The sequence below is a fragment of the Gymnodraco acuticeps genome, unplaced genomic scaffold (genome assembly GCF_902827175.1).
Source record: "Gymnodraco acuticeps unplaced genomic scaffold, fGymAcu1.1, whole genome shotgun sequence".
NCBI lineage: Eukaryota > Metazoa > Chordata > Actinopteri > Perciformes > Bathydraconidae > Gymnodraco > Gymnodraco acuticeps.
In genome coordinates this window covers 537,667-550,456 of record NW_022989970.1, presented here as the reverse complement: position 1 = coordinate 550,456, position 12,790 = coordinate 537,667, and the positions used below count along the sequence as shown (strand labels likewise).

The 12,790-nt window shown below is 40.7% G+C and overlaps 1 protein-coding gene across 1 annotated transcript; it reads right to left on the bottom strand.

The window, feature by feature from the left end:
* Positions 1-270: 270 nt before the first annotated feature.
* LOC117542935 lies at positions 271-4,379 on the bottom strand. The gene is made up of 3 exons (XM_034210830.1): positions 4,273-4,379; positions 3,044-3,436; positions 271-2,220 (listed from the first exon to the last, which is right to left on the bottom strand). Exons 2-3 carry the CDS (start codon positions 3,316-3,318, stop codon positions 1,785-1,787), a joined length of 711 nt encoding a protein of 236 aa, XP_034066721.1. The 5' UTR covers positions 3,319-3,436; positions 4,273-4,379; the 3' UTR covers positions 271-1,784.
* Between the last annotated feature and the right edge of the window lie 8,411 nt (positions 4,380-12,790).

Genomic DNA, 12,790 nt, shown 5'->3' with positions numbered 1-12,790 from the left:
AATCCATTTATGGTCGTGTCAAAATGGTAAGCCTTGATTTGTGAAACTTTCGCAATATGGTTAAGTTTAGGCATTGACATTGAGTGGTAAAGGCTAGGGTAGATTTTAATTTAGCGCCTCTCAAAAGTTGACAACCAGGTGTTTCTTTTTTTGCCAAGCTGTATCGCTGTCCATTTTTGCTTTGTTGTTCTTCAGCCATTCTTTTTAGATTTATCTTAGCTAATTATGCCCCAGTATCAGTGTACATAATCATTAAGAATGATTATGTACATAGTCCATGTGATAGTCCTACTTGCTTATAAAGGCATATAAAAGGCTCATATTAAAATGACCAGTTGAAATTCGGCTTTTAGTTATGTTAAACTCCATCCTACTCCTAATGATTCAAGAAGAAAACATCTATTTGAATAAAAAGATTAAAATGTGCATTTCATAAACAATACAATGACAGGTGATTCAGATATATTTTGAATGCTGTATGAAGCATTTTAAAATACTACTCATATCATTCGGAGATAACACCATTCAATCAATATGAATCTGATCCAGAACACAAACACATTTATATTCATCCTTGCATAGCGTTCCTTTGTTTTATTTAATTGCAGCAGCAGTGCATTGTTTCAATTGTCTTCCCTGGCTCGGCTTACAACCAATTAAGAGACGACAGTGCACTACATGCACAGATTGAATTTACTGGCTTTTAGTATGGAGACATTGGCCTCACTTTCAGACATCAATACAGAAAAAGACTAAGGGAGAATGTCACAAAAGGTCTCAGTTCTCACCACGGCAAGCAGAAAGCAACAAACAAGCATCAACTTAAACAGCCTCCCTCATGAATTTGCAAACTCTTGTTGAATTATAAATGAGAGGCCTGATGGGAAAACATGGTTAAATATTCAAAGAAAATTCATTTTAACAGCTTGTTAGGGCGAAGGTAGAAACCAGATCAACAACAGACAGATGTTACCTGTCTGTCTACAGGGCTACTTAAGAAAAATATCAATCTGCTTATTATCAAACGTCTGTTTTATAAGGAGCCCCTTTTTTTAAAGTTTCACCTGTATTAATTGTAACGTGACTTTGAATGTGTTTAAGAGACGATTGAACAACTGAATCACGTCTGAAATTGGCTGGAATAAAAGGACATCTTCAGAGTCATCATTAAAGACTGTGAAGGAACTGCAGAGTAAGATTCCCACAGAGAGAGTCAGAGGAAACACAGAGGATGGTGTGAAACAGGGAGGGTCACTGCATGGAAAACCAGCTGAGGAAATGCCTCCCATTTGGTGAAACAATGGGCTCTGCTACAATGACTTCACTGTAAAAATGAAGACACTATAACTTAGGAATTGTATTATCAGCATGTAAGACAACAAATAAAGTTAAGGCATCAATGCAAACGTCAGGACTGCCTCACAACTAATATATAAGGCTGTGATACATTATATAAAGTCTTCAGTTCTCTTAACTTCCACCAGTCTGAACTGGAAATTGCAGAGGTCTGGCACAAAGTAAGGTAACTGTAAATGGATAGTACATAAACAAATTGAATGTCTCTCAAAAACGCAAGGTTTTGGATGGCCCCTTATCTGAACTTTGAATCGGAATAAGTACACAGTATACTGTCTATGTAGTATAGATCACTCTAAGCCAACACTTAATCATCGCCTATAGCGTGATTATCAGTCCATTAGAAGAACATTTCTTACAACTCCCTTTAGGTAATCACTGCAGTCTTATCAAATGTTTTTATCTCCAGTCTTGTTTTGCATCACAGATCAGAGAGACGAGTGCTCGAATAGGATGACTTTTGAATGGTTGGAGAGGCTGGAGAGCCTGGAGGGCCTGAAAGCTCCGATCCGAGAGTATATATCTGCGTCTGAGCAGGCGCCCCAGGACAGGTGAGGGCTCGGCGGGGTGGTGTGGGTCCCAGGCAGGTGGAGAGGGAAGGCCAGGACTGAAGGTGTTGGAGTGAGAGAAAGTGGGGTGTGGAGCAGAGGAGAAGGCAGCGCAGGAGGTGGGGGGAGTGGTAGTGGGGCGATGACAGTGGGTGTCACCAGGGTTACAGTTTGTAAAGGTGGTGGTCTACCTGCAGGGACCGTCCCGTTTTTGTCTGATAGTTCCTGACATGACTCTGCGTGTTTGAGTGTGTAGGTGGCGCTGTGGTAGAAGCTGTGGTACTCCAGCGCGTGCCTCGCCCGTGCCATACTCAGCCTGCAGGACACAACACAAACCAACAAGACGTAAGTCAGCACACGTTTGTCTTTGGTGGAGTCAGAGCTTGGTTAGCCTAGCCTAGCATAACGTCTGGAAGCAGCTAGCCTGGCACTGTACAAGTTCAAAAATCAATAGGAATGGATACACCACAAAAGTACGTATTTCTGGGAATTGCATGTCTACCATGACAGGATCCTAATTGACTTTCCCTGTGCATTTTTTTAAAATTATTATTATTAGTCAATTTTATTGAACATGTTAGAAACAAAACAAAAATAAAAAAATAATAATTATAACAATGACAAGCAAAATAAAAAAATAATAAAACGTTCAAGGTATACAAAAATAGAAAATAAATTCTCAAATTGTTTCCGTCATGTTCAAAAGGGGCAAGAATAAGCTTAAACACATTTCTGGTCCCCCTCTAGCATACATTGTTCATGAAAATAAAAGTTTAGGTCATCAACTTCCGTGATATTTGATTCATTGTTTTAAACAAATCATTTCTTTGTACAAAACGACCAAAAACTAATTTTACAACGACAAGAAATAGCAAGCATGAGTTCACAGGTTCTGCTCATAACCAGTCAGGGTTTGGTTTCTAAATAATTGTTTTAGTTTAGATAAAGTTGCACAGTATTTCAGCTCATCATTGCATTATTTTATTAGCAGCAACAAGTAAGATGCTGTTAGAGATTGCCGCCATTTAAAAAACATCTGTGAAACGAGGCTGTTCTAGAAGTTTGGTGACTTGTAACGTATCAGAATTTGGTAATTAAGTACTTGTTGATTCACGTATTACTCTCCGAAATGTACACACCTGTGTCTCAGCTGTAAGAGTTTGTAGAGCAGCAGCAGTATTAAAGCTCCTGCAAGAGTCACCAGAAGAACAGCTATCCGCGCATCCAGGCTCCAGCAGGATCTCCCAGAACCCCCTGGAGAGCCACAGGTCCTGGGGGGCTGTGGCGTCTGCAGGGGGCCCTCCATACCTCTCTTAGGGTTAATGATGGCCTGGAAGAGGAGAGTCTCAGGTGTGGGAGGGATCTGGAGACGTGTGATGCTGGTTACCTGATAAGCATCTCTGCCAGGTTTCATCCAGATGGGAAAAATTGATGGAGTGTTGTTCGGTGTAAATTATTTCCACATGTTGAACACACTCTGAGAAGCGTGAACAGGTGTCTCCGAGGTGGTAGCCTTAGGTGCCTTAGGTGCTCTGTAACAGAAAAGGCTGTCAATCAATACTTGTTTCAAAATGAAGCTTCAAACATAAACAGCTTCACAAAGAATGCCGCTTATAGATCTGGGAATTACACACTCCCGTCTTACCAACACACCCATAACAGTTTTATCCATCTGGCAAAGTATAAATGTTGCCTTTACGTATGGTAGTATGGTAGAGCTCGGTTTCTAAGATGTTAATAACTTCACTGTAACAGCATGCGGCTATTAACGCTGATCTTGCTGAACAGGAGTGTTTTGCATTGAGAATAATTTGCATATAAATAGGCACATTTTTCATCCAATAAATTATTATTTATTATTTATTTATTATTATTATTTATTTATTTATTACATATTATTAATTAATTTAAATATGTGAAAGCATAGAATCGCAATTTGTTCAGGGGTGCATTTAATAGGGTAAATGCAGAATCTGCGGATTACTCTCTGAAGGTTTATGAGAAATAAATTACATTATTTCTAACTAGTCTCCAATTTCATTTGCTGCCACATTACACAGGTTTCCTGCTGTGTAACAGAATAAATAAATCAAAAGAATAGTTTGAAATCATCAGCACTTTTAGTAAAAGGGTTGTTGTACCACAAATTATTATAATTATAGCAATAACCAGGCCTTAACTGACTACTACTCTCAATGTGTTTGAATGTATTGTAGTTTTCAGAGAGTTAAACAGAGAGAGTTGTCTTAAAACAAGTGTTTTGTAATTTAAATCAGTGAACAGAAATAAATAAAAGAAAAAACATGCTCTTTAAAAACCTTTAAACTTGAACTGACTCTGAAAATACAACGAGAAATGTGCGACTTACTTCGATTTAATGTGACGGTGTTGTAGTTGGTAAATATGTGAGACAAATCGAACTAAAAAAATAATATTAGAAGAGCACTGGTTACAAACTGTGTTGCTTTCCAGGACCGAATGTGAAGTCCTGAGCACGCACCAATGGGAGGAAGCCGGTGAAAACAGCAGGAAACAGTGCACTTCCCTTACACTCCATGCAGAGATGTGATTGGAGAGCACTTCCTATCACCATGGATACAGGAAACTGGTCAAGGATGTATTTGTATAAGGAATACATTTGGAGTTGAGTCAGGGTCTGAGGAAAACACACACAACATGGATCTTAAGGGTAACAAATACTTAAAACTGGATAGAATTTCAATTTATAATGAGTTTCTTGCAGACAACCATAACTCTGATAATTGCACAAATAAAATATGAACAAATAAAAGGAGATAATGGCCACCAAATGAAACGGAACGTTACCTTTGTCAAAATCTCTGTTGGTTTGAAATTTGCTGGATACATTTGGAAACATTTAAATATACAAACAAACACGTTAAATGGGTCTAGTCTTTTTTAGACATTTTAATGTGGAAATATTATGCATATTAATTTTATTTTCAAAATCCAATATAGTGACAGTGTTTGTCGGCTAGGATTTATAAATACTATTATATATATATGCATAATCAACCACAGGAATGGTGATTTGGTATTAATGTGTTTAGGGCCCTTTCGAATTCATACATATGAATCTTCTCAGGGAACACTTTTAAATTAGTAAAAGTTAGTTGATATAGCCAAATAAAGAAACAGATTTTTAAATGTATTCAAGTAGATGTAAAAGTTCTTCTTGACTTTCATACAATTCAACAATGGGAACTACAGTTCAAAAGCCCTGCTTGAAAAAAAGTCTAGATACGTAGAACACAAAATCGTTGAGTCGAATTCTTGGAACGGGATTGGCCTTCCAGCGATCTCATTTACTCACTTCTACTTCTTCAATCCCCCCCCCCCCCCCCCCCCCCCCATGCATGCGTCTGATTGGATTAAAGCCTTAGACAAGAACATGGCCTGCGGTCAAACGTGCCGTCACATGCAGAGTCTAGCATTAAAGATCACAACAAGCAGTATGTAAAGTACGTCAACATCTCTACAGGAACTGTTTTTTCTTGAAAATGAAACCGATATATACAAATATGGAAATTGCTTTAGTCCCCTGAAGGATTTTCATGCACCGGTGGAGCTTCTGAACAACCTTGATCTTCCTCTTCTTCAGCCGGCTGTCGCTGAAGACGCTCACCCGCTGGTTCTCTTCCAACTCTTTGATTCTCTGACCAGTAGCGTAGGCAGAAATGTATTTTAGGGTGGGCCTGTAAAAAATAGGGTGGGCCAGATTTTTCTTCTGCGCATCAGAAGCTAACAACAATCCCCGCCAGTACCGGTGGCAGATTACTTTTAGAATACTTTTGGAATACTTTATTTTTCCATAACAGATGGGTATGTTTCGGTGAACAGGAGACACGTATTTTACTGTTTTAATGGCTTATCAAGAACTCAAACACGACATCTTGGTGTCATTCTGGACAGCTCCCTCTCATCTGCACCCCACATAAAACACATCACCCGGACTGCACTCTTTGTACTGTCTTAAAACCTTTCCTTAGAATATGTTATGAATTGTAAGGTGTCCTAGGGTGCTTTGAAAGGCGTCCCTAAATAGAATGAATCATCATTATTATTTATTATTATTATCTGAAACGATGTAATAACTTTTAAAACTTTTTCCAGTCACTTGCCCCATGCATTCAGCAGCAGCAGGCCATTCACTTTGATTTTATCCCGTTATAAATGTCATAATTTCGACAATAAAGAAATGCTACATAAATGTTATCTTGCACATTTTATCCAACCATCTCCGTTTCTAACTTTCAATATATTTTAAAAGAGATCTCTCTCTCTAATCTGCGTGCGGGGGCGGGGCCTCACAGACATGCTGCAGCGCCGTGCAGTGTGCACACAGTTCTGCCGGTAATGAATATTACATTTGTTGAGGTAACTTTTCCACCAATAATTCCAATAAGTATTCCAAAATGTATTCACTTCAGGTTTACAAAAGTAAATGTAATCAGATTACTCGGTTTTCAAATGTAACGCCAGCTGAATACACTTGATTTTTGTATTCTGATTACGTAACGTCGTTACATGTATTCCGTTACAACCCAACCCTGTGTATATATCTCCGGACTGTCCACCAGCAGATGAAAAACACCCACCTCTCCGCCTCTTCCAAGGGACGAGGGAACCGTGCGGCAGAGTTTCCGACCGTTAACATTTTCTTTCTTCTGACAGCCCAGCAGCAGGAGAGGTGGGGAGAGGGATACGTGGGGAGAGGGAGGCGGGGCTATTTCATCGTTATCAGAAAATGATCGTATAGATCGCTGCTAGATGAGGGCAGTGGGGGCTCTTCTTGGAGTCTGGCTTTTAAAAAAAAAACAAAGTTCATTAGTGAACTTTGAGACATCATTTATTTTGTCTCACGTTATTATGGGGCGCGCCGGAACCAACAATCAGTTTTTACCGTAAATGAGTTCGGTTCAGTGGATAAAGCACATACAACATTAATTAAACTCGATATTTGTTCACTTGAATTTCACTTTGAATTATTGGATATTCTCAATGGGTGAATACATTTTTTTATAATAATAATAAAATAATAAAAACAAATAAAAAGATTTTTTTTTTTTAAATGACACCGAAACTTTCTCAGGTTGGGCCAATGACTAAACTGGGTGGGCCTGGGCCTACGCCACTGTCTCTGACGCAGAACCGCAATCTCTTTGTTTTTCTCCTCCTGGAAGAACTGCAGCTTCTGAGGGCACACACACACACACACACACACACACACACACACACACACACACACACACACACACACACACACACACACACACACACACACACACACACACACACACACACACACACACACACACACACACCCACACACACACACACACACACACACACACACACACACACACACACACACACACACACACACACACACACACTAATATGTGTAATGTGAAAAGGAATGTTTGATTGGCGGTGGTTCTGTTTCTTAAAGTTACATAATATATATATATATATCTTTTCCCTTTTTACACTTAATTGTTGAATAAATGACACTGAATGAGCTATAATCACAACATGAAAACAGGATAAGAAATGATTATAAATGTGTAAATGTGTTAAAATTACTAAATAAGTCCCTAAATTGTATAAATATTTAGAACCTTTACCACTTGCACATTTTACACAAGCATCCATCAAAAGGGCCATAAAACCATCAATATTTCTAGAGATATTGCAAGAAAATGGACAATATCAAGATGCTTTATGTGCCATTCTATCACACATGAACTGTGTGTTATGGGTTAACCAGGAACCAGTGATGCAGGGCTAAGAGTTTTTGTATCACACACCAGAACTGTTATTGGATCAAATCGGTCGACTCACAAAAATATGCAATCATAAACCACCTGAACCACACAAATCGCCAACTGCAATATAGTTGCACAGTTGTGAGAATATAAGTTTGAGACAAGGACAGAGGCGAGCAGATGAGCATGTATTTGAAAGAGACAGAAATTGTACTACAGAGCGGTGCAAGAATGAGTCCTAAAACCCGGAAATGAGTAAGTATTTGCCACTTCCTGTTCCCTCGTCTTCAAGTTTTTTTTGGTTAGATGCCTGAAATAAGGAATATTATTAACAAAGGTTAAGAGATTCAACATTATGGACATTAAGTCAGTAAGCACTGCACTCTTTAAGGTCAAAAGCACAATTAAGTTATCAAAGAAACATTTCCATGAATACCTATACATCCAAAACCGTATCCAATGTGTAGCGCGGGTGCAAATATTTTGTCAAACTAAATTTTACTGGGTATGAAATGTAGTGGGATTAGTAGATTAGTGGGAAATTAGTAGTGGGATGAAAAGTAGGAATTAAACTTTAGGGCACAAAATAAGTTGCGTGTTCAAGGGATTTGCTTTTATATTTAAAGGTGGGGTAGGTCATTTTGGAGAAAGCAGCTCGAGTGCGCTAGAATTTGAAAATACACAACCGGAAAAAATCTGCCACTTCCTTACAGAGCCCCTCCTCCAACACACACGAACGCGCACATGACCAATGAGGGCACGAGATAAGTTTGTGCACAGATGGAAGGCTGACAGGCAGGTAGGCCATCCAGTTACTTTAGCCGGGCCGGATAAAATGATTGGTCGTGCTTTTTACAGTACTACGGCTTCCACAGATGAAATATGTTATGTATTTATTGTGAAAGCATTTAATTGCTACCGGGATGTTAAGAGCATTTCATGGAATATAACAAAAAGTGTTTCTGAAATAAATGACATACCCCACCTTTAAATCCTTATTCTAGGGAACAAAACATAAAATAGAGTAGTGCAGGTACATTAACACAGTCTGACCTCTAGATCAGAGCTTTGTCTGGGGGGGGGGGGGGGGGGGGGGGGGGGGGGATAGGAACAAACTTAACAAAGGCAGTTTGAAAGTGAAGGGGAGACAGCCGTTTCAGTGCCACGGAAGCAGCCCACATTAGTCCCACCTGTGCCAGTGCAGGTCAACAGATGCAGAGAGATGGTGGCTGTCGTGAAAGGCTTGCCGCTATCTGATTGAGCCAGTATTCAGGGGACGAATAAATGACACAGAAAGAGGCCAGCTCCGACGCAGGACCAGCTCTCATTTATCTGTCTAATACGTTTTGACGGCGGGCCAGGCCGAAATGGAGAAACTCTTAGCTCTCACTCAATATCCCTGCCTGGCACCCTCACAATCCTCCGATATTGGAGAAGAGAGTAATATTAAAAGATCTGTTATCTAGTTGGGGTGGTGATCCGCCCAGACAACCTGCTGGAAGAGGATGGAGGACTGTTCTCTAAAAGCACAATGACGATATTAAAAAAAAAGTGTCTTCATTATGAGACCTTTAATTAGTTTATTCATTCCTAATAGCTTATTGAGTAGGGATATAATGATATAATTCACTATATTCTGTTTGTGATATTATTTTCACATCGTTTTTTTACAGAATGTATTCTCCTCTTGCCTCGTGTTTTTTAATTCATACAAATATGTTAGGGTCGTGTATAGAGTGTGTTAAACAATGCATGTTTCCTTTTTATTATGAATGTAAAGCTGATGATATTTTTTGACAACAAATAGCATGCATTAAATATTTGTGTAGTTCATCGGTGTCTTGCAATAGTTGCACACAACTCATCTACTTTATTTTTTGTTTAAGGTAAGCTATAGCATCACCAATATGAATATTTTCATCCAGGAGATTGCTGTTCGTGTTCCAATTAAATCCGACGTTAACATCTTATCTTATTTTCCGTCCTTTCGTGAACCCCCGTAGTTATTTTAACCCAAACACCTTCCGTTTCCTGAACCTCACCAGTTCATTTGTTAGCTTAACAGGTTCTACACCACAGGGCTACACCACAGGGCTACACTGATTGATCCTGTTGTCCGCCATTCTTAGGACACCACGAAAAACAATCAATAACTCATCGCTAGGACACAATGTGAAGATGAGATTAAGAATGATGATGACAATTTAATGGGAACACCTATTATTATGTTGTTGAAGATGATATCACTTTTGTTATTCAAAGGGAGAAATGTTGTTGATAAGTGATGATGCTCACTGGCATGTTGTCTTTATTAATGTGTTAAACCATTGTTTGTGCATCCCCAATGTCCAACATATTGAAGATGAAACAAGAACCGAAGAACAAAGCATTGTCTACCCTCTCTCAACTTGGGCAACGTAAGATAATTAGTGAATACAATGGATGAGCTAATGGAGAAGTCAGAAGGAATCACTAGAACGTACCATAACTCTCTTGACTGAAACATGGCTCCACCAGGATATTTCTGACGCCAATGTTTCCATCGATGGCTTTCAGGCTTTTTGTTCCGACAGGGATTGCACTAAGAGCACTAAGCCTAAAGGCGGGGGGTTGCCATTCTAGAAAACAACAGGTGGTGCAAAACTAATCACATAACAATCATCAAGGAACGTATATCTTAACCGGCCATTTTTCGCTGTGGGCCTCACATGCCATTAATGTGACTAATGGCGCGTTTCTACTACAGCGCGGAGCCCCGTTTAAGAGGGCTGTGACGTCAGCGACCCGCTTTTGGTTGTGTTTCCACTTGGCCTAGTACCGGCTAGCGGGTCCTAATTCACAGTTTTTCTGGCCCCATAAAATCAGGGTTCTAGGGCCAGGAACAACCAGGCTGTGACGTCACTCTCGACTGCTGATTGGTCAGAGAGAATCGTCGCATATAAATATATAAATATATATATATAGTGAAGCTTGCAGCATTTTTATAAACAGCATTTTTGTTATCAGAGGATCAACAAAAATGGCAAAGAAAAGCACACCGTGGTCCGCCGAGGAAGTTGCGACGTTCCTACACTTTATTGCAGATGACAAGATCCAGCGGGAGCTCGACGGGACAACTCGCAATATGAAAGTATTTCAGGAGGTCTCGACACTGATGTGCGGAAGCGGTTACTCGAGGACTGTCTTGCAGTGTAGGGAAAAACTGAAAAAGTGAGTATCGCGTAGTGAAGGACAACAACAAGCCGATCGCTCCGCCTCCACTGCGTTACTATAGATACTACTCCAGTTCCTAAACTGTAATGGAGACGTGCCATAAGTGAGCCAGTCCTAACGAGCGAGCCAGTCCTAACGAGCGAGCCAGTCCTAACGAGCGAGCTAGTCCTAACGAGCGAGCCAGTCCTAACGAGCGAGCTAGTCCTAACGAGCGAGCTAGTCCTAACGAGCGAGCCAGTCCTAACGAGCGAGCTAGTCCTAACGAGCGAGCCAGTCCTAACGAAGTGAGCCAGTCCTAACGAGCGAGCCAGTCCTAACGAGCGAGCCAGTCCTAACGAGCGAGCCAGTCCTAACGAGCGAGCCAGTCCTAACGAAGTGAGCCAGTCCTAACGAGCGAGCCAGTCCTAACGAGCGAGACAGTCCTAACGAAGTGAGCCAGTCCTAACGAGCGAGCCAGTCCTAACGAGCGAGACAGTCCTAACGAAGTGAGCCAGTCCTAACGAGCGAGCCAGTCCTAACGAAGTGAGCCAGTCCTAACGAGCGAGCCAGTCCTAACGAGCGAGCCAGTCCTAACGAAGTGAGCCAGTCCTAACGAGCGAGCCAGTCCTAACGAGCGAGCCAGTCCTAACGAAGTGAGCCAGTCCTAACGAGCGAGCCAGTCCTAACGAGCGAGACAGTCCTAACAAAGTGAGCCAGTCCTAACGAGCGAGCCAGTCCTAACGAGCGAGACAGTCCTAACGAAGTGAGCCAGTCCTAACGAGCGAGCCAGTCCTAACGAAGTGAGCCAGTCCTAACGAGCGAGCCAGTCCTAACGAGCGAGCCAGTCCTAACGAAGTGAGCCAGTCCTAACGAAGTGAGCCAGTCCTAACGAGCGAGGCTGTGTAGTGGAAACGCGCCATTACATTCCCCTCTTTGTCAACCCGAAGTTGGTGTGAAACATCATTCGTACCGCCATAGCCCAACTCAACACGCTGGTGCCCTCATTGTAATCTACAGCTACTTTAACCATCTCACCATCAAAGCACCCTGTCCAAAAGCTTTCTCCCCTCACCCTTGGACAGGTTGGATCATGGTCTAATGGTTTTTATAAACATTTTATCCTAATGGTTTTATTTTTCTATTATTCTAAAATAGAGACACTTTCACAATACCCAATTTTCCTAGGGATTGAACACTTATTCTGATGATTATTTGTGGGGATAGATTTTCTGCTGTATGATGGAAGGCAACGATAAAGAAGAGATGAAAAGATAATGATGATGTTGATAATTGGGAAGACGATGATGAAAATGGGAATAATGACAGTCACGATGATGGTGATGATAATAACGAAAAGACGATGATGATAATGAGGAGGATGAAGATGATGGCAGTGTATTTCAGACAGAGCGAAGAGAGAGACAATCGTCGAGTTAATGATCCCAGACATGTAAATGTATTCATGATGAGCCCTTCATGTGAAGAGCTAATGTGTGGCTGACGGAGCCATCTGATAGCTGAAGTAGGAGTTCAGTGATTGGACTTTTTTTTTTCTTCTGTGTGCATGACTAAAGACTACCAGGGAGCTGTTAAGTGCTCTTTGACTGGCCACCTACTGTCAACCTACACTGTTAAGTACAAGGACACACATTGTGCTCACTGAAAAACCAACCTTCAAAAGTCTGTGATGGAGTCTGGGGGAAGAAAGACAAGAAGAGAAAAAAGGAGATTGTGTGCATTTACTGTAGGATATCAGAAAATAGAATGTCCAAGGAAGTATATTACATTTTTAAAGAAGACTTGTGAGTATTTGTGTATCAATTACTGTATGGCTGACAGAATATGTAATAATCACCACACCAGCTGATCTATATTCATCTTCACCCAGCCCTTTTTCATTTCATG